The following is a 20,860-nucleotide window of genomic DNA, read 5'->3' as shown; positions in this document are numbered from 1 at the left end:
CCCCCCCCCCCCTTGGCCCCAGTGTCCTGAAGGCTTTGCTCGTACTCTGTGTCTCACGTGTTGACTTGGCCCTGGCCATTCTCTCTCGGTGGACAGCAAACTGCAGAGCAACCCTCTCTGGGTCCGAGTACCTGGCAACTGAGCTGCTGGTTGCTGGCCAGTGGGGTAGCTGCCCCGAGGAAGTGGGCCCCACAGAGAGGAGTAAGCCCGTTTCCAAGATCAAAGGTGCCGGGAGTGGGGCACCGCTTGGTTCCAGTAGCTTTGTGTGTGTGTGTCTGCTTTTGCGGAGCATGTTTGAAACAGCGACTCTCCGGACCACCTCTGCTTCGTGACATGTCAAGGCACTCTCCAGTGTGCACCCCGTCTCCCCCATCCAGCTTCTGAGGGCTTACAGGATATGGGAGCTGATGAAAACACAGTCCTGCTGGGGGATGTGACTCGGCAGCACCCATTGGGGGGAGGTCCACACCCCGAAGGTGGGCATTGGAGTGTCGGTGTGGCTTAGCCCACAGGAGGGGTGGCCGAGGGCCCCATGTGGTTCTGGTCACTTGAATGAAGATAGGCCCTGAGGACAAGAGAGAGGGACACTGGCTGAACATGGAACTGGCTGTTGTCAACTGACCAGAGCGTCAGAATTCACCAAAAAGTCCGACACAGACTGGAGGCTTTGCCTGTGGAAAATGGCTAGTTTGACGATGGGAATGTAGAAAAGGAGAATGTGAAGCCAACCGATCTTTGAGGAGTTGCCCCATGGAATTGAGGGGGATGGGCTCCCAGCCCCCATGGATACGCAGACCTGCGATGCTCGGTGGAAAGTGTCATTATGTCCCCACATAGCCTGCACAGCCTGAGGGCCATTGCTGAGACTCCTGTCTGCTTGGTAGCAGCCCCCCCCCCCCTAAGCATTTTTGATTGGTGACTGGCTGACGGATGTGGAGGGCCAGCTGGAGTGTGAGAAAGGGAAGGCTCCTTCCCTGACTGGACTTCCTAAACACAGTTGGATGATGGAGCAGGTGTTTTCTCTGGAGCCCCGTCAAGGAGAAGACAGGTACTGTGGCCACGCTGTGAGAGAAGCAGTCTAGTGGGGCAGCTCTGGGACGGGGCTCTGCCAGCTAGTCTGCAGGTGAAGCAGGGACACGCAGACTTCCCAGCAGTGTTGGAGGAGCACGTAAAGGCAGGGCAGCTGTCACAGGAGAGAAGCCTGAGGATAAAACAGACTGGCTCCGCACCATGTCAGCGACTTGTCTCGCCTGTCGTAGATTTCATCCATAGCCACGACCACCCAGTTTGGGAGGGGCAGGGATCTCACTGTGCCCCTCCCTGCTGCTTCCACACGGAGTAGGACCACCTCCCCTGGCCAGCCAGGGCTGTCTCGGGGAAGGCCTGTGCGCCATACTCGCCACCTGCTGTTAGCACAGCCTGCCATGAGGCAGGAGGCAGGGCTCACTGGCTGGGGCATCCCGGGGCAATGTGGCTTCCTCCGTTTCCTGCCGTACTCATGGTCTCGGCTGTCGACAGAGCCACACCGGAAGAGCACGAGATTCAAGCTGCCAGGAGAAGGGTTCGGCCCCTGGTCAGCTCTCCATCCACATGAAGACAGCTGGCAGCGTGGGCTTCCAGGACCATGCCAGATTTGAGTAAACACTGACAGCCACGAGCTCACGCTGGGCCAGAGCCCCAGTGGGTGTCAGCACACACTGCTCGGGTGAGGGCCAGGCCTTCCTTGCTGTGGACCTATGAGGGGCTCAAATCAACAGCTTGTGGTTGCAGCTGATGGCGTGAGCTGTTCTCCCTCCAGGGGCCCATAGAGGCATACACGGGAGCTCAAGTGTGGGCGGCGGTCTCCTGCGTGTGGCAGAAGTCCTGGTGGCACAGTAGTTACAACACACTGCTGCGAGGGACAGGTCAGGGTTAGAACCCGCCTGCTGGGGGACAGGTGAGGTGGTCAGATTCTGTAGATTCTACCCTCGGGAACCCAGGGGCCACTTTCCTCTGTTTGGCAGGTGGCCATGAGCAAGAAGGGCCTGGACTGGCTGGCAGTGGGTGTCGCTCTGGTGCCACCTTGTGTCCAGGCGGCTCCCTGGTGGTGGGGTCCACTTGGCCACACTGCACCGCCCCCCCATCTGCTGGCTCCCCTCCCTCATCTCCTTTCTAGCCCACCAAGTTCTGACCTGGGGCTCTGTGACTGGCAGTTAGCCCTCGGCTGCTGTCATTGAGGGAGCTGCTAAGTTAATGTGGCTTAGCGTGAGGGGCTCCTGCTTGTGGAAACTAGCCCTAGGATCTGGTTCATTTTGAAGTCTTTTCAGAAATAGTTCAGAGGGTTCCAGCCACACTCTGCGCAGTCATTGAAAGTCACTGTCCTCCCTTGCCCAGTCTAAGGAAGACAGCATTGTAACCACTCTGGTCCTCTCTGCCCAGGCTCTTGTCTTTGTGACCCACGCAGACAGCACTTTTGACGAGCACTGGCCAGTCATTCTTGGGTGGGTCCCTCTTTGGGCTTGCCGCTTTTTCTCCTGAGGGGTGTGTGTGGGCAGGAGTCTTGCAGAGCTGGGGCTGTATGTGGCCTCGTGCTGTGCGATGTTAGTGTGTCCACTGAAAGTGACTGCTATTGCATTTGTACTTAATGTGCCCCGAGGGGCGGACACACACACTCACTCACTCACTCACTCACTCTGCAATGCCACGGTTCTCCTCCCCCTCGCCCCATGCAGAGTGGTCGACACTGCTCTTCTGTGGTGGTGGTGGCTGCCCTCTCCTGCTAGCCGGGGACTTTGTACTTCCTACTCCTGCGTGTGCGCTGTGGAATTCTGCTTCCACAGTATCCGTTTTTTTCCAGCTGTTTGTGTCCACCCGATTCAGGGCTACTTATCTGATTTGATGGCTCATAGTCCATGGCTATTAGTTATTTGATACGAAACTGGTTTTAACGCTGTTTGAAGAAAAGTATCAGGATTCCTCCTCAGAATGATGAGTGCTGGAGAGTCTGAGCCCCCATGAGGCCAAGTGCACTGAGGTCTTAGGGAGGGATTGTGGACGGTAATCCCTGCGTGTGTGGGCCAGCAGCTCACGGAGAACGTCTGCTTGGTCCAGTAGCACAGTCAGCGATCAGAGACCAGGGAGCTGCTAGGTTCCCTAAGGTACTGGACCCTGTTCAGAAAAACATGAAAGAATCACTTGGCGTCCCTGTGGCAGTGAAGGTTCATGGGTCTTCCAGGCTGGTGCTTGCTTTGCAGCCCGTGGGGCGTTCCAGCAGTGCCCCCCAGGGGGCAGTGTTGGCTACTTTGGGACACCGGCTTAGCCTGACAGCCAGGATGAAAGAAAAACCAAGGATCCTGCTTCCTAGATGGAAGTAGGCTGAAGGCCTCTGCTCAGAGCTGTGAACAGAGCTCGTGCCTGCTGGGATGGGGACGCCGCCCGGTGAACCATGTCCTGGTTCAGACCCAGCTCCGATGATTGCTCAGTGCCAAGAGCTGTGGGTAGAAAGCCACTCTTTGTCCGGGGAGAGAACACCCATCGTCTTGACCCGGTGGTTGTCGAGCAGAGACCGCTCTTCCTCCGAGAGCCTTGTCACAGGTTTATCAGACGCTGTCCTGCAATCAGGCTCACAGTGGCGCCGTGGAGGACTTCAGGGAGCCTGTGTCCAGGCATCCCGTCACTCCGTCAGAAGCTCAGAAAGCAGTGCTGGTCCTGAGGAGAGGAAGGGTGGGGTGGGGTATGTGATGGGGTGAGAAACGTGAAACTGCTCATACAGATGGGTGAAGTAAGCACAAGCAGGCCTGTTCTTACCTTGTGAACTGTTCACCTCAGATTAGTATGTAAGCACATGTAAGCCTGTCTGGGCCTTGCTGACGGGCCTGGGGCCTGTCAGGGATAGGACACCTGAAGAGTCTTCGGGTCTGTAGGCAGGGGCTGCAGGGCCGCCAGGAGAGGAGGGGTCTGGCCAGCCCAGAAGCAGTCTCTGAGGTGGTAAGCCCCTGAGAATCTGTTCACTTCAGAGAGTAAGCAAGCACAGGTCTGCCTGTACTTAACTATCTGCATATGTCCTCCCACTGGAGTGGAGGCGGAGTCGGAGCTGCAGCAGCACCCGTGACAGCCACAGTATAAAGGCCTGGATGGGGTGCTCTTGGTTCCTGGGACCAACCGCCTGAGAGGCCCCCCTGGCCCTGAAGGGTTCCCTTTGCCCTCACTCTTTGGCGGAGGTGGGGGAGGCCTCCTGCTGTCCTTTGGGTGTCCTGTGAACAACTCCATGGTGTGGTGCACTCTGCCCAGGGCTCTGTGTTCAGTCTGTGTTGCTCACTGTGCAGAGGGGGGTGGTCATCTGCTGTGCAAACAGTGGCATGTGAGATCCCCCACCTCCCACCCCCCACTGGGACTGAGCTGAGGAACCTGCCCTCTCAGGGACAGGCTGCTGTGTGGTCCTGCTGAGAGGGCTGTGCCTTGAAGGTGACAGGAGTGTGCTGTGTAAGTGGCCACTCCCCGAGAGGTTGTCCAGAGAAGGTGAGGGAGGTGGACACCCTGAAGAGCGAGCTGGAAAGCTGCAGATAGTCAGAGGCCAAGCTGAGAGAGCAGGCAGGGGGAATGCTCTCAGCATCAGGGGAGCCTCCAGAGCTCGCCCGTGTGCGTCCCGGTCCTGGTAGCACCTCAGTAACCCCATCTCCGTCAGTGTGGCCATTGCAATAGATGGTCGACCCAGCAGAGCAATAGAGGGCTGTGGCTGGTGCCAGGTCAGCTGGTGCAGATAGGAGGGCATGTGGATGAGGGGCGGAGCTCGGGCTGTCGTGTCCTGCAAACACTCCTGTCCTTCACAGTTCTTCCATCAAGAGCAACTTCAGCTGCTGTGTCTTGGCCTCATGTCACCCAGACTCAGGGCCTTCTCACTGCCATTCCTTCTGGTGGGTTTTGTCTTTTTGCAGTGGGGCTCTGTCACCACCCTTGACCCTTGCCACGCTGTCTCCAGCCTGACCTCTGCACTCCCTGAGGAAATGGCATGGGGCCCAAATCTGACCTTTTCCAGCTCCCCAGACCAAATGCCTTAAGGCAGAGGTCAACCATGCGCCCATCCTCCAACCCTCCCTCCCAACTGCTCGGCTTCTCCTCTGGGGCCACCTGCCTCAGAATGCAGATGATACAAATGGTGACAGGCTTACTAGGGAGGGTCACAGGCTACAACTCAGATGAGAAATGCCCAAGATTCAGCCAGGAAGCACCTTTTTTTTTTTTTTTTTTTGCCGTGCCCTCAGGATGGCCTCTCTGGCCTTTGGCCTTGGAGTGGCCTGGCTTCTGCCCTGCTTGGGCAATATTACAAAGCTCTTTATAAAGCTGCCGATAAATACCCAAAGGGCAAGCCCCTCCACTGTAAGCCCCATCCAAAGGCACTCGACTCAAACTTCATGGGTCAACCCCCCTGGCTTCCGTGAGAATGGAGCCATGCAACGCACCCCACTTCTACCGCTGATGGAAGAAATGACATGTGTCCCCCCCCCCCCCCCCCCGTTGTTAACCCTGTCTGATAGGGACCATTCCTTCCCTGGCACTCAACACTGTGATTGACTTTAATAGTCCCTGCAGTACCCACATAGAACTCACAGACTTGGCTATGGGGTCTGCAGGGAAGCTAACAGGTTCTAGTTCCGGTGAGAAATGCTTGGGGGATTTGTTCAGTTAGAACAGTTTCTTCTCTGCTGTGCCTCTATGGCTCTCAGCCACTTGGCCTGGCTTCTGCCCTGCTTAGCCATGTTCCGGAGTTCTTTAAGGGCTGCCAATAAATGCCCCAAATGCATGCTACTCTACTGAAGGCACCCAACTCCCCAGAATCACCCCCCTCCATAAGCCAGCCTTCTGCCCGAGCACTCCGCACGACTTACGCTGTGGGCGGGAAGTCGCCCCTTTGTCTCATTCCTGGCTCTTCCTTCCCCTGCTCCTGTCACTTCTGATGTCACAGCTGTGTCCCGGCCCAAGGAGGTTTGGTGTGCAGGGACCTTGGGGCCCTCTCCCAGCTCTTCTCTCTTGGGGCTAGACCCCTACTGGGTCTGAGGTGGCTCATTTCATACCCAGCCCAGTGGCAGCCACAGTGAACCTTGTTCACAGTCACTCACAGCTGAATCCTGTGACCCAGTCAGCATGTTCCCTCTACCATCTTCCCAGACCCGTCCGGAACACCGGGCTCGCTCACAGCTCGCTGTCATTTAACGGCCCTGTAGGACAAGGTGGAACTGTTCTAGGTAACTCTCTATGAGAGTAGAAAGCCTCGTCTTTCTCCCGACGAGCAGCTGGTGCAGTTAGCAGCTCAGCTCTGGACCTCTGCATCACCAGGACCCCTAACAAAGGCTAGAAGAGCTGTATTAAGTAATTAGGCTATATTAACTAATTCACTGCATTGCACATGCTCAGCCCAGCCCCTCACTCACCCCAGTCCCTACCCTTTCAGCCCCACTCTGCCATGCCCACTTTCTCCATCCTGCCTGCAGCCTAACCTCTGACCTTTGTCCTTGGGCAAATGTCACCCTTTTGAGCTTTAGTGGTTGATTATTCTGACGGGGGAGTTTGGTTCCCAACCTGAGGGTGACCAAGGGTGGTAGTCTTTGGGCCCCATCTGCCTCTTTCTGAATGGTAAGCCAGGTCTCTCATGATGTGCGAGTTCTCCACGTTTTCCTTCCATCTCACGCAAGACCTTCTAATGTGATCCCTTCACCTGGGGATTCCTTTTTTAAAACACAAGGGACTAATTTAGAGGAAGAGACCTGAGTACTGACCGTGCTCACTGCAGGAGGGACAGTCTCTTGCTTTCCTTCCTGGCGGGGACAGGAAGAGGGCTCAGCAGTGACCCTGGAGCTCACCTCTGCATGTCAGCACCTGCTGGTGTTGGGGTGGCTCAGGAGGGGCAGCCCTTCTCTGCCTCTACCCCTGACTTCAGCCCCTGCTACACTGCTTCTTGTTGAGCCTGCTGTCTCGTGCCTGCCTCCCAGGCAGGAAGCTCCGGGGTAGAAATCACACTTGCCCTCTCTTTCCTTTCCCTGTCCTGGCACTGAGCGGTGCTGGAGTGTCTCCTGAGTTAATGAAAGGCTGCTGTGAACACCCAGGACAGAGCACTGGGGTCTATGGCTACCACTGCTCCTGCTTGGGGTTCCGGGACCCCCTTGGAGAGTGCAGACCATTGTGTGTGGGCAGTGGGGAGTGTCTTGTGACTTGGCTCAGTAGCTCTGCGTTTGGGTGGCAGAGGGATCGATGATTCCGATCCAGGAAAGGCATCTCACGCATTAGTTTTGGAAATCGGGGAAAATTCTATGTCAAGTTGTTTTTCTATTTTTTTTTCTTCCCAGGGATACATAATTTAAGATTACTTCCAGATTTTGCACCTTTTCTTTGGAGAAATTACAGGATGAATGGAAAAATAATGGTCATTTTGTTGAGCAGAGTGTCTTAATTGACAAAGTTAATGATCTGGAAAAACCTATGTTGGAAAATGTCACTTTGGTATATGTGTCTGGAGGTGCAGATGGGAAGACAGATTTTTTTCTTTTTGCAGTAGGTTCATTAAGTGCTCAGGAAGACGTTCTTGCCTGCACCATCTTCCACAGCCCAGGAAGCCCAGGCCTTGTGTTGTGTGCCTCGGAGTGGGGCCAGTGTCCGCCCCAGGCCCAGGCAGGGCGCCTGCAGGGTAGCCGACGTTACTGCTGCTGTTGGGTGCCGGGAGGCAGGCAGCCCTCGCCCTCGCCCTCTCAGAGCTAGCGTGGTGCCGAGCAGAGAAGGGACGGCTGTGGCCCTGCTGCCCGAGTGCTTGAGTCTCCTGAGAACCCCACACCGGCCTCCGCCAGACAGCCGTGCCTTTGGTGGCTTCGGGGGCGAAGGGCTGCCCTCCCGCCTTTCTGTTTTGCTTAGAGAGCAGGCCTTGCTCACACAGCCTCTCAGTGCTGTGTCCTGGCGGTGGGGATACCGCCCTTAACCAGCCCGCCTGGAAGCGACCTCCACACCAGGTTCCTTCTATTGGTGCACTTACAGGGAAAAGAAGTAACAGACCCCTGGAGGGAGACCACCTTTAGCCCTTCTGGCCCTCCAGTCTCCCAGGGGAGGGGGGGCTGCAGCCCCCTTCCTCCCAGCTTTACCCTGTGTGCCACCCCGGTGTCCCTTTGGCTGTAGTTCGAGGAGAGGGGGGGTCGAGGGTCCTTGCCTTGTCTGGTTCTAGGCCTGGTGGCATGCTACCGCTTACCACAAGGTGAGCAGTTCAAACCTACCAGCTGCTCGGTGGCAGACAGATGAGGCTGTCTACTCTTGTAAAGACTTAGCTCCTCATGAACCCACAGGGGGTCGCTGTGAGTGGGCACTGCGTTTGGTTATGTTGGGGTTTTCTGTTTCAAGGGTAAGTCCAACTTTACCAATCCTTCACAGAGAGTTCCCTGATGCCTTCTTCATGCCCTCCCTGTGGTTGTGAGGTGCCATCGAGTCAGTTCCCACCCATAGTGACCCAACGTACAACCGAACAAGACCCTACCTGGTCCTGCATCACCCTCACCATGGTTCTTATGTCTGAGCCCATGGTTGAAGCCGCTGTCGGTTCATCTTCCTCTTTTTCACTGCCCCTCCACTTGGTGTCTACCATGATGCCCTTCTCCAGAGAGACTCGTCTCTAGTCTCTCCTGACAGTGAAATGGAGTCTTTCCGCCCTTACCTCTTAGGACTGTTCTGGCTCTCCTTCTTCCAAGACAGATGCGTTTGCCCTGCTGGCAGCCCTGCTGCCACTTTCAGTACTCTTTGCAGTACAGTTCACGATGATGTGAAAATAGCTGGTGGTGTAGGGGTTAACCTCAAGGTCAGCCGCTCAGACCTCCCAGTCACTCCATGGGAGAAAGAGGAGGCTGCCTGTTCCTATAAAGAGTTAGAGTTGTGGAGACCCCCAGGGGCAGGCCTGCTCTCTCCTATAGGGTCTCTATGAGCCGGACTCCACTGGATGCCAGTGGGTCATGGGCCGCTGATAACACCCCACCCTTGACGAGCTCCTGGGTGTGGGAACAGGTTCCCAGTAGCTGGTTCTTTGGAAGCAAGTCTCCAGACCTTTCTGCTGAGGCTCTCTGGGTGGATTTGAACTGCACACTATCAGTGAGCGAGTCAAGCATGTTAAACAGGTGCACAGGGCCTGCTGTTTTTGTTCTAGGTTTTTCCTTTAGAACAAGGCTTTAGTGGGTTCTGGATGCTATTTTAGACTTAATGAAAACAGGGGATTTGGTTTTTCCCCCTCTATCCACTGGAGATGAATATAAAATAATCTTGCTTCATCAAAAAGAAAACCCTGAGTTACGCCACCTAAAGGCGTGGACATTTAAATTATATTTGCATATTCCACGGAGCATCCTGACTGGCTGTAACACCATCGTATGATGACTGTAATGAATGAGAACCTATCACAATTCATGCAGTTTTCACAGGGCTTCTTGGCAGTGATGGTAAAACCTTGGTTTTATTGTGAAGCCCCAGGGCAGTCTTTGGGCCACTTCCTGTCCAGCAGGTGCCAGAGAAGGGAGGGGTCATCGAGGTTGCGCAGACTGTAGCTTGTCATATAAAGAGCCAGCCTCTCTCGCTCTGCCGGAAGACGTCCTTCCCGCCTGCCGAGCTTGCTCCCTGAGTACGGCCGGTGGTTTTGAGGAGCCTGCTCAGCACCCCTGGTGTCGTCATCGCCTTGTAGCCCTGTCTCCTGTTTGGCTGAAGTCGAGCCATAGTGGGGCTGAGCTTGGGTCCAGCGTCTGGCTTTTGAACACTGTCATCTTGATACCTCTAGAGTCACCTGGGGAGGGAGGAGGGGTGGGGTTTCTCTGTGGTTCGTGCCTTGGACACTGCGCCTGGGAAGTGGGGAGTTCCAGGTTGGGAACACTGAGGGTGCTGGGAAGGCAGTGCGGGAGGAGTTGACAGGGCTGGCGGCCAGCGTGACCTCAGTGGATTCCTTGTGGAGCCTCCGCTTTAAAAGAGTGGCAGGACAGAAGCACCAGGATAGTGACTCCGGTGCTTTATGGGACAGGGCCCTTCAGGCCCAGAGTGCAGGCATGTGGCCCACGTCTCCGTCCCGTCACCAGCCAGGCGGAGGGGTGTGTGTTGCCAGTGATGTGTCTGTAAACCGGGACCTGGCAGCCTGCCTGGTGGTTTGGGTAACAGACTGCATTTTGAATGTGAGAAATTTGCTAGCAATTTCATTCAAATTTGTCCAGCATGTCTCTAGAATTTCACCAGGGAAAATGTACTTAGCACTCTGTAAGAGTGAGGTTAGCACATCAGAACTTAGGTCGCCATCCTTGAAAGTGAAGCCTCTGGACGTTTGCTGATCACCCCTGGCTGGAGGCAAACACAGTGGCCCTGCCGGCCCTGGGTCTTATCAGGTGCAGCAGCAGCCACTTACTAACTGCTCTGCCCTCGGTTCCTGTCAGTTGAGTGGCCTCCTAAGAGCAGAGGACCTGTGTCGTAGGAATTACCATGATGATGGTCTAAAATACCCTTCAAGTTGTTGAAAGAGCACCAAGCCCTTGGCAAACGGTGCCTATCAGTATCTCCCTCCTCCTCCTCCTCCTCCTCCTCCTCCTCCTCCTCCTCTCCCTCTGTCCCACCCCCACAGTGCACGGAGCCTGGCTGGGTCCCAGGCTCCAGCTACTGCTACTGGACGGGCCTGCATTCCTGCTCTGAATATCAGCCACCCAGCCAAAGAAGGCAGTTTTGAAAGTTCCGTGACTCTGACTGTACTAGTTAGTACCCTGAGTCTAGACCTAGGCATTCGGTGGTGTGACCTGCTGTTCAGGTGCAGGTGTGGTCCTTACACAGCAATGCCTGACGTTGCCGCTGTGGAATTCCGTTTTGACGAAGATGAAAGAGCTGCAGGCAGCTGTACCTTGTGAATATGCGTTGACCACCTGCTGGCCTCTGCTCATGGCTGAGGGTCCCTAAGTTAATCAGCAGGTTGAGATTTGCGTAGGAATGTGGAAAGGATTCGTGGTTTGAAAGGAGAGTCGGGGGAGAATTCTCGCCCTCAGAGCAGAGCTCCCGTGGACACTTGTGGGACTGGGCAGCTCACGCCCAATTGCCACTGTTCGGCCAGCAGAGTGTTACTGTGGTGCCCCACAGGTGTCAGCGGGACTTGCAGATGAAGAGGGACTAGAAATAAAGAACTGGCCATCCGCTCCCAGAAACTTGCGACAAAGCCTTGCACAAAATGACAACCGATGCCCAATCAAGCAGTCAGGTTGACGTCCTGTGCGCGTGCGCGTGCGCGTGCGCGCAGGGTGGGGGTGGGGGTGGGGCCTCCAGGAGTCAGGTCTGACTCCGTGGCAGCTCGAAGCAAGAACATGACAGGTTGTAAGAGCTTAGTTAGCCCTCCTCCCCCTTCCTTGGGCATGACCCAGAAGTCACCGCTGACCCTTCAGGGTAGTGCCCAGTGTGTGTTGGGGTGAGTGGGCAGTGGTGGCTGTGTGGTCCTTACACAGGCTGGCTGCCCGTTTTGCTCATTGGCTTGTGGCCATCCAGATGGTTTCAACAGGCTGAGAGCCCTGTGACAGGGTGGGGCTGCCTTGGGGTGTGCTGGGCCGGGAGTGAGGCAGCTGTTCAGGGGGCGGTGGGGAAAGCAGCATCAGTCGCCTAGTCAGAGGTGCAGTTAAGAGGTGACGAGGAAGGTGAGGAAGAAGAGAGAAAGCAGAGAAGCTGTGGATGGTGGTTAGGGAAGGTGTCCCTGGAAGAGAGGGCTGAACTGCTTTCATTCATGTCCAGCGCCACCTCTTTCTTTTTGAAGCCTCTTATCTGACTTTGCCCAGGCCCCCAGGGGTTAAAGGCATCTCCAGCTCCCTGTCACCCAGTAGCTAGCACCCTTCTGGACAGTCGAATGTCCAGCGTGAGCTGGCACGCCGTCCACATTTTCTCCTGAGCCAGTGAGTATCTGCCGGCAAGCCTGTGGCTTGATTCTGCCCGACAGGCTCACAGCTGATTGTCCGTCTTTAGGGCGTTTGAACAGAGGCTCTGAAAAGGTTCCCAGGGAGGCTGTGCTTTGCAGAGTTGGAATCAATCTCAGTTGAATTTAAGCCAGAATTAGGTATAGATTTAGGTATAGATTTCAGTGTCTCCCAACGAAAGACCCAGTTCTTCCATCTGAAGGGAATTCTGTGCATTTATTGGATATTACTGCTGCTTCTCCACTAATCTCATTTTCTTAATTTTAAGATTTCGATGACAAGGCAATACACATTTGTTACAGAAAAATTAGCGTATGTACACACGCGTAGGCAGAAATTGATATTTAATGTATTTCGAGCTTTCATTTGACCATAATGAAATCTCCTCTGCGGACTTGTGCATAATGTGTGTTCAAAGAGAAAAGTCTTAGAAATTGATTCCCTTACCCCCCGGGCAAGGGCTGTAGACCCGAGGCAGGCTTTGATGCAGTGTGTGGTGGTCAAGACAGAGCCTGGGCACACGCGCTGTTCTGCAGGGTGCTGTTGTGTTAGCTGTTGGTGGGTACCAGCCAGTACACTCCAATCACCGCGTCGCTGTTTACAACAGAAAAACCTGGGAGCCCTGCATGCGGCCACGGTGTTGGTCCAGCTTGTGAAGGGCTGTCCTCTTTTTTGCTGTCCCTGTACTTGACCAGGCATGATGGCCTTCTCCAGGGACTGGTCTCTCTTGATCACGTGTCCACAGAATGTGAGATGAAGTCTCGCTGTCCTCACTTCTTCCGTGACAGATTGGTTGTCTCTGCTGGCCTGCCTCTCCCCTGGGTACTCTTCCCCAGCGCTGTCATTCAGTTGCACACGTCCCCCAAACCAGACTCACTGCCATCGAGCCGATGCTGACTCATCGCGCCCCTTGTGGGTTTCTGAGACCATAACTGTTGACAGGAGTAGAAAGCCCATTCTTTTCTCCCGAGGAGTTGCTGCTGGTTTTGAACTGCCAACCCTGTGGATTGCAGCCTGACTCACACGTAACCACAACACCACACCCCTGGGGCTCCTGCTAACCACTCACAGAATGACCCTAAGCAGAGCGAGAGCTGGCTGACCCCGAGGAACCTGCCGCCTCCCACATCCCCACCTGCCCTCCTCTCAGCTTCTCCTTCAGGGGAACCCCTCTTCCCACCACATGCCCCCTCTTTTTGCTCTGCAGTGGCCCCTGTTGCTGCTCTTCTCTCTCCAGGTAGCAAAGAAACGAGCCCTCTTGGGCAGCGGGCACTGGGTCCCAGTGGCTCGGGCACTGGGCTTGCAGGGACCAGAGACCACCTTGTTTTGAGGGGTGGGGACGTTTCTGAAACTGGTAATTGCACTCGCCTGACAAAGGTCCCATCTGGGGTCTGGCTGCTGACGGTGCCCTTGCAGAAACGAGAGGAAGGGGCTCTGGTGGCAGCACCTGAGCGCCCGGCGCTGACTGCAAAATTGGCTATTCAAACCCACCAGCCACCCTGCCTGGAGGGAGGAAGGAGTCTCTTAGGAGTCAGAACCGAGGAGGGAGAGGAGCTAGGGGTCTGTGGCCGAGATAAGTACCCTCAGCTAACCTTTCACATTCAATATGTGCTTACGAAACTCATACAAACCAAACCAACCCCTAAACAAAACCCTCAAAGCCATTGAGTTGATTTCAACTCCTCGAGACCCGGGAGGACAGGCCAGAAGTGCCCTTGTGAGTGTCCCAGGCTGTACCTGTCTGCAGGAGTCGAGCGTCCTGCCTTCCGTTCAGTGTGATGAACACACCACCTGGGCTCGTTCTCACACGTGCAGTCGCCGTCCTGCCGTCCAGTCTGACGACTGCATTGCACGGGGCTGAGTTGGTTGGTGGTTTTATTCTGAACAAGCTGGGTACCACTTCCCAGTTACACCAGGGGTGTCAAAAGGTGTGGGGAAATACGATCATGGAATCTCCCACGGACTTTGTGGCACTGCCTCGTATTTTGTTATCTCCAATTCTGAGTCCCATCAGTAAGTCATTGAATGACCTTAGATATTTTGCAAAATTAACCATCAAGGATGAATTATATAGCCTGCGAAAAATTCTTGAAAATCCAGAACATAGTCATTTTTTTTTCATAGTCATTTTTATGAACCCAAGGACCTTTTCATCTATTTGAATGTCTGGTTGAAGGTGATTATTTCAGGAATTGAACTCCTTTCTTATATATATTTTTTGGCAATTGGTCTTAGAGAGGCGAATGTTCTGGAAACAGGAAGTTGTGGTTGGAGGCGCGAGAGGCTGCCCTTGGGCTTTCACCCGCTTCCTCTTGCAGAGCCAGTCTTTTAGTGAGATAGGTTCCCTTTGAGAATTGCTTCAGGAAGCACTTGGGGTTTTTAAGTTTCTAAGTGCATATCTTTTATTTTTAAAATGCTTATCGTAAAATGTTTTAGGTGGGTTTTTTTTTTAAATCAACAAAAGAAACGCACGCACTCCCACACACAAGAAAACAAAAGCCAGCGAACCGGAATGGAGTTTGTTGCTGTGCCGAGCGGTTGGTGCTTCACAGTGATTGCGCAGGAGATGCTCCTGAATCAGGATGCACGGGAGAGCGCCTTCTGCTCATTTTGGTTCTCCACAAAGGTTTGTTGTCTGAGCTTAAAATAAGCCTGCAGCTGACTCGTGGACCACACACGGACTGTTGATGTCCACGGACTGTTGACGGAGTGTAAGCGCACGCCCGTTTCTGGTGCTTCCCATCAACCTGGAGCGTTGGTGTGCTGCGCGGCGGCCATCTTCCTTTATGCTTTATTAAATCTCTGTCAATTACAAATATCAAGGTTTTACATTAATGTCAAGATAGTGCATCAAAAATTCATGGAATATCTGGCTTTTTCCAAGGGTATTTAATACTTAATGCATTTGTGTCATTTTTCTTCCCAGAGATATTGACAGGTTTTATTAAGCGTTTGTTAGGGAGATTTCATTTTTATCAGGGGACTGTGAAGAGAAGCTGCATGCGAAATCAATTTTTTTTTTTAAGCCGGAAGATTGCTCATCGTCTCCCGTCCCTCCTCCCTCCCCCAGCCCACCACCCCCAGCTTCCAGCTCTTTGTACTCCGTAGGTTTTATTTAAATTTCTTCTTGGTTTATTTTTGTTTTACGTGAGTGATAGTTCACGGCAGAACTTTAATAAGGATCAAGTATGCTGACTGGAGTGCTTTTTAATTTCCTTAAGCATCGCCACCGGGCCCGTGCAGTATGGTAAATTCTTCAAAATGTCATACTCACGTCTTTAGCAATATCACTCCTTTTTATTGAAGCCAAACAAACAATTTGAGATGGGGATCTTGTGCAAACGTGGCGACTGTTTGGTCCCAGGCGCAGGTGGAGCGTCTCCAGCCGAGCCGGGCTGCGGGGCTTGGCATTTGGAGACCACAGCCTGCTTCTCCAACTTCCCATGTGAATTCTGTTGAGGGAAGTAGGATGAGAGTGGCCACTACCACACACAAGGCAGCCTGTGGCTGGGCTAGTGCTCAGTGCTGGGTAGCCTCCGGCCACTCTGGGCCTGCTTTGTGGGGGCCATGTCTGTGGTCTGGCTGACGGTGGCCCGTGAGGACCCCATCTCCACCCTCAACCCCATGTGTTCCCATGTCCAGGAAGCTAAACGGAGGGTCAGCATGATGGGCCTTCTCTGTTTTCATTCCGCCCCTTTAAATATAGGTAGGAAGTGCTTTCTTCAGGAAGGGTTCTGGAGGTGAGCAGATAGGCCAGGGTTTGGCCCTAAGGATGGAGGTGCCTCAGTCAGTCCTGCTCCTGGCTCTCCACCCCTGAGAGCCAGCCAAGCCCGTTCCAGGGGTTTTCGGGAAACGTTAGATGAATGCCCCTGTTGTTGGAAGATGCGTGCTTTGCCCTTAACCCAGTCCTCAGCGGGGAAGAAACAGGACGATGTTTAAAGAGGGAAAAAAGTTGTGTTCTTGTTTGTTTTTTCAAGGATGTGAAGACGTTTATGTTCACAGGTCGGTGTTTTCTGTCATGCAAATCACTTATGAGATTTGGGCGTTTCAGGGTCCTGGGAAACCATCACATGGTCTCATGTTCAGAGGGAAGACTGACAACCCTTCCGGAGGCAGTGCAGCGGAAGCCGCCGGCCACTCCGCCACAAGCCAGTAGGTGGCGGTGGTGTCACAGGCGAGAGCAGTGGCCGCGGGAGTTCTCTACTTTCTCCTGGTGTCCAATTGTGCTCCGGCATAACTGTTAAGTGCTTGTTTCTCTGGCAGAATGGCTTTTTATACCAGAATTAAGTAGAGCACGCACACCCTGTTTTTTTCTTAAAGCGGTTGAGAACGACTGTTTCTAACAGGCTCTGCAAGGTTACACAACCACACAGCCAAAATGACTTCAGAAACAGCCTGAAAACAAGTCTCCAGGTTGTTTGTCCTGGGGTTTCTGCCTGACTTCATCGGACTGTGAGCTCCAGCGGAAACACAGGCCACAGGCTTCTCCGGAAGCCCGAGGGGCGGGTGGCCTGTGAGTGCGCGTCAGAGCTGTTGCATGTCAGAGGTTTCTTTACCAGGTCATCTTGGTGGTTAGCAGCCCAGTTTCGAAAGTTTCTGACGGTCCCCGTATTTCATTTAAAAAATGGGGGGCGGGAGGCCTAGGGTGTTACCTTGTCAGTGCCTTGGGGATTTGATGTTGGAATTTACCAGCTTCCAAAATTTCATAGTGAGCTCCGCAGTCGAAGTGCACACCACACAGCCCAGCTAGCTGCCTCTTCTGGTGTTTACACTGGGCTCTTTCCATTGGCCTTGGTGACAGGACAGTTTAGCAGGAGCACTGCCTGTCAAATCCCTTGGGTTTTTCTGTGGGCCTTCGAATTACGAAATCCGTTTTGAGGGGGCAAATGGTTCTTACTTGTTCAATCCCATGCTGCTTGTGGTGAAACCTTGGTCTCTGGTTATGGTGAGCTTAAATAAGGAGTGGCCCTGTGGCCCCAGGTCAGTCATTAACAAGTGAAAGGGGCCTTAGTGCCCCCAAGACTCCCCCACCCCATCTGGTCTTGGAGGGAGGAGACCCTCTTCCTGGGCCCTGGTTTGGCCATTGTCCTTGTTTCGGGCTTGCCTCTGTGCCCACTGAAAAGTGCTCTCCCTTCCGGTGGATCTTGGCGAGCACACCTTCCTGGCTCCCACTGCCCTTCCCGAGTGGGAAGCCGGGCTGCACCAGGAGGCCCACTTGGCAGCCGTTCGTCATCTATAATTTGCTGAAAATTACGCTCCAGCACAAGCTTTTGTTTCCTAATTGATTTACGGCTCATGCCACTTTTACCTCACCCCCACTGTCCCCTGTGCAGTGCCAGAGAGTACATTACGGGAGGGTGACGGAGCATCAGGCGGCCGGGTGCGGGGACAGCTCCAGCCGGCCTCCGCGTTTGCAGACGAGTAACGCAGTTTGTTGCTTTGATCACTTACTGCAATCTGTCTATCAGCCTGTAATTGAAACTGAAGATTAAAATGACACAGTTGCAGCTTTTAATTTCTTAATTGAGACAAAGTTTTTTAAGTGCTTGCAAGATCTAAGGTGGGGGCGTCGGGGGCGTCGTGAAGAGAGCAGACACGGAGGAGAGTGTCTGTTCAGTGTGCAGTTTGGGGTGTTCTCATCCAGCCGTCTTTGCTTTTGTCCAGAAGAGCGGGGTGTGTGTGTGTGCGTGTGAGGGGATTAAGATTTACAGATTGCGATCCTCGATTATCAGATTCTGATGTTTGGAAATGTTTTTTTGTGGTTTCCTGGGGTTCTGTGTGGTGCCACTCGCCCGCTGTGTGAGTGGGATATGTTTGCACCTAACAGGCTGGCCCCCATCCAGATGGTCAGAGGGCAGGCAGGCAGTTTCGAGAATGCTCACCCTGGTCCCAGAGCCCTTTCTGCCACATCCTCAGGCACAAAGGGACGGAGACGCCAGGCTGGCACTGGGCACCCAGGCCCCGTGCTCCTGCTGGCTGGTGCCCCCGCAGGCCTGGGTCTGCCTTCCCCTTGTCAAGTCAGCCTACCTTCGGTTTGTCTTTGCACAGCGTCTGTGGGTTCCGGTGCCGAATACGAAGCAGCAGATTCGCGGCGGCTGCTGGGCACCACAAATTAAGCTGACAGTGATGTATGAGAGCGTAATCGTGTGATGATCCCTCGGAGCGGCCCGGACGCCTCCTGCTTCATTTGGCTCTTGTTAGGATCTGTTAGCGGCGGAATAATGCAATTCTGCTGACTGATTGGTTTTCCCGCTTCTCTGTTTCCACCTTGGCTCTCTCCGACATGGAATTCCCAGACCCATCCTCACGCCAGCAAACTGCCCTTGAAGGACTCTTTCACTTACGATGACTACAGGTGGGTGTGCTGGCGCAAGGCACGTGGTCGAGCAGGGGTGCTGCACACGTGGTCAGTGCTGGGGTTCCTTCATGAAGGTGGGATCTCTGGAGGGGGTGGCCTGTGGTGGGTGGCCGTGGGTGGGAAGCGTGGACACAGCCCATCTTTCTGAAGTCAGAGCCAGTGGTGGTTGGGCTGGCCGTCCCTTGGGATCCAGTGAGGCTGTGGGGCCAGACTGGGTGTGAGGTGGACACCACAGTTTTCCCTTTTCCTCCTAAGTGGCCTTTGCCAGTGTCCCATAGACGCTTGAGCTCACTGCTGCTCAACGGGAGAACCCCTGTCCTTTGTGGCCACAGTCAGCATGGCCACAGGAGGACAAGGTGTGCCATCTGGTCTACAGGGAAAGGCCCATCAGGAGTTCAGGGCTGGGGGGCCAGGCCCTTGGAATCACTTGAGGTCCCCAGTCCCTGGACTCCTAGGCTCGCCCTTCTTCTAGCCCCCACCAATGGATGGCCCCTGAGCCTTTGACTGGTTTGAAATGACCTCGAGGGCACCCACATGACCCTGGTCCCTGAGGAAGAGGGGTTGGTGGTCTGGGGCATGCCTCTTCTCACAGGGAGACTTCACATGTTCTGACTTTAGCCCCCTCCCGGTCTCACAGGTGGGCTGTGTCGTCCGTGATGACAAGACAAAACCAGATCCCCACGGAGGATGGCTCTCGGGTGACGCTGGCACTGATCCCGCTGTGGGACATGTGCAACCACACCAACGGCCTGGTAAGGGGGGCTGGGGGCTCCATCAGGCCAGTTGTCAGTCATTTCTGAAGAGGGAATGCCCCCTCCCCTCCCTCCAGCGGTGAAGATGGTGTTTCTCTCTCAGCACCTAGAGCCTGAAGACCAGACCCTTTCAACCAGGCGTGTTTGCTGAGCCACGGCCCGGCTTCACCGGCTGTCCCCCCACTGATCGATGGGCACATCCTCTTTCTAGGTTCCTTTCTCTAGGGGGCTGGCTTTCTGTCCTGCTCTCTGGCCATCCCCTGGTGTGCCCACAAACCTTGCTCCTGTGTCTGGCTTTGCTTTTCTCCAGGGGGTGAGGAGGGGCAGGCAAGTGTGGGAAGCCCAGGGCACGGGGATGGTGACACCCCCCTTCTCATGTTCATTGCAGTTAGGGGGCTGGGGCGGGGGCGGGGGGCTGGTGCTCTGAGCTCAGCATTCTTGAATTCCAGAGCTGAGTGCCCTGTTGCTGTGGAGAAAGCCTGTGCTTAGCCACTGCGGAGAAGGGGCTGCCTTTCAGAGGGCCAGCCCATTGCTCCAGGTCCTGGACGGGCTCTCTAGTTTTGCACTGAGCTTTCTTCTTACCGGCATCTTATCAGTAGACTAGGAACTGCTGTGAGCATTTCACATTGAATTCCACAGAGCGACCAGGACGTGCGTGAGCAGTGCGTGCCGGGTGGGCACTGTGGGGCAGGTTTAGCCACAGGTCAGGTCCCTCCGGCTGTAAGTAAGTGGTAGAAGGAGGAATGGCTGCATTTCATGCTGCTTCGTTTGTTGGCAACACCCAGGAAAAGTAGCATGGTTGGGATTTATTTCCCCGAATGAGTAAGATTTATATTCATCTCTTTTGTTCTTTTAGAGATAATGTAAATGAGTCATAAGATGGACATTAACAATTTCTTTCAGATGTTTTCATATCTGATTGTTGTCTTCTTTAAAAAATTTTTTTAAATTGTCATTTGGTGAAAAGCTTACACTCCCAGCCTACTTCCCATTTTCCCCTTCCACACACATGGCTCAGGTTGTGGTTGTGGGTGTGGGTGTCACCCGTCCGGTGGTTGCCTCCTCCCTCCTTGTCCCTGCTGTTCCCCTCCTGGCCTGCTTTGCCCCTGGTCTTTCCTTTGTGTTTCTGAGTCGCTCTGGGCCCTGGATTTCACACCGAGGGGCCTTCAGTAGGCACCGACCTGGCGGGTGCTGCCAGTCTGCCATTTCTCTTAACACCAGGGACTTCAAAAGTTCCTAGGAAAACTCCACGATCCTTTGACTTCATCTTCCACAAAGTGTTTGAAGAAGCCCCTATACGTCCACAGACACACACCGGGCGGGGTCTTCACAAAGCTCGTGGAAAATGCGATAGAAAGATTGTGGAATTTTCCCATGAAATTTTTGAAGGCCCCTCTCCCCTGCCAATATGTGTGTATATAAGGGCTTCATAAAATTCGTGAAAAAAATTATTTACTTTTAAATTCCATTTTCCACGGGGTTTTTGAAGCATGCATCTACGTGTGTGTGTCCACATCTAAGGGTGTGTGCGTTGGTGCTTTTGAAGAACATCTGTGCCCACATATCTGTAGCTGGACGCACTTACACACGCTGAGGTGCCCGGAGACCGGTGTTTCTGTTCTCACCGTGACTGCAGACTACGGTTTCCACTTAGGTCGTTGGTCCCCCAACCCGGTGGAGCATTAGACGTTTAAAGATGGAAAAAGAACAACAAAACACACCTTATTGTAAGCACACAAAGTAACGCGTCCGCTGGCTTGGGACAGGCCTTTCCCACCACACTGCCCGCCTTCCCTGGAGCCACTGCTGGGGATTCAGAGCAGATGCTCTGACCC

The 20,860-nt window shown here is 54.1% G+C and overlaps 1 protein-coding gene across 1 annotated transcript in view; it reads left to right on the top strand.

Moving 5' to 3' along the window:
- The window catches only part of SETD3 (SET domain containing 3, actin histidine methyltransferase), a 37,960-nt gene that overhangs the window by 7,655 nt on the left and 9,445 nt on the right, over positions 1 to 20,860 (top strand). Inside the window, exons 6-7 of the mRNA XM_004699120.2 lie at positions 18,212 to 18,270; positions 18,911 to 19,025. Coding sequence (XP_004699177.1) covers positions 18,212 to 18,270; positions 18,911 to 19,025 — 174 coding nt within the window. The remainder of the gene's footprint in view (positions 1 to 18,211; positions 18,271 to 18,910; positions 19,026 to 20,860) is intronic.

This window comes from Echinops telfairi, unplaced genomic scaffold (assembly GCF_000313985.2).
Source record: "Echinops telfairi isolate 266 unplaced genomic scaffold, ASM31398v2 ScPeMD7_18;HRSCAF=68, whole genome shotgun sequence".
NCBI classification, from domain to species: domain Eukaryota; kingdom Metazoa; phylum Chordata; class Mammalia; order Afrosoricida; family Tenrecidae; genus Echinops; species Echinops telfairi.
The sequence above is the reverse complement of the archived record's forward strand: the minus strand, read 5'-3'. Positions and strand labels throughout refer to the sequence as shown.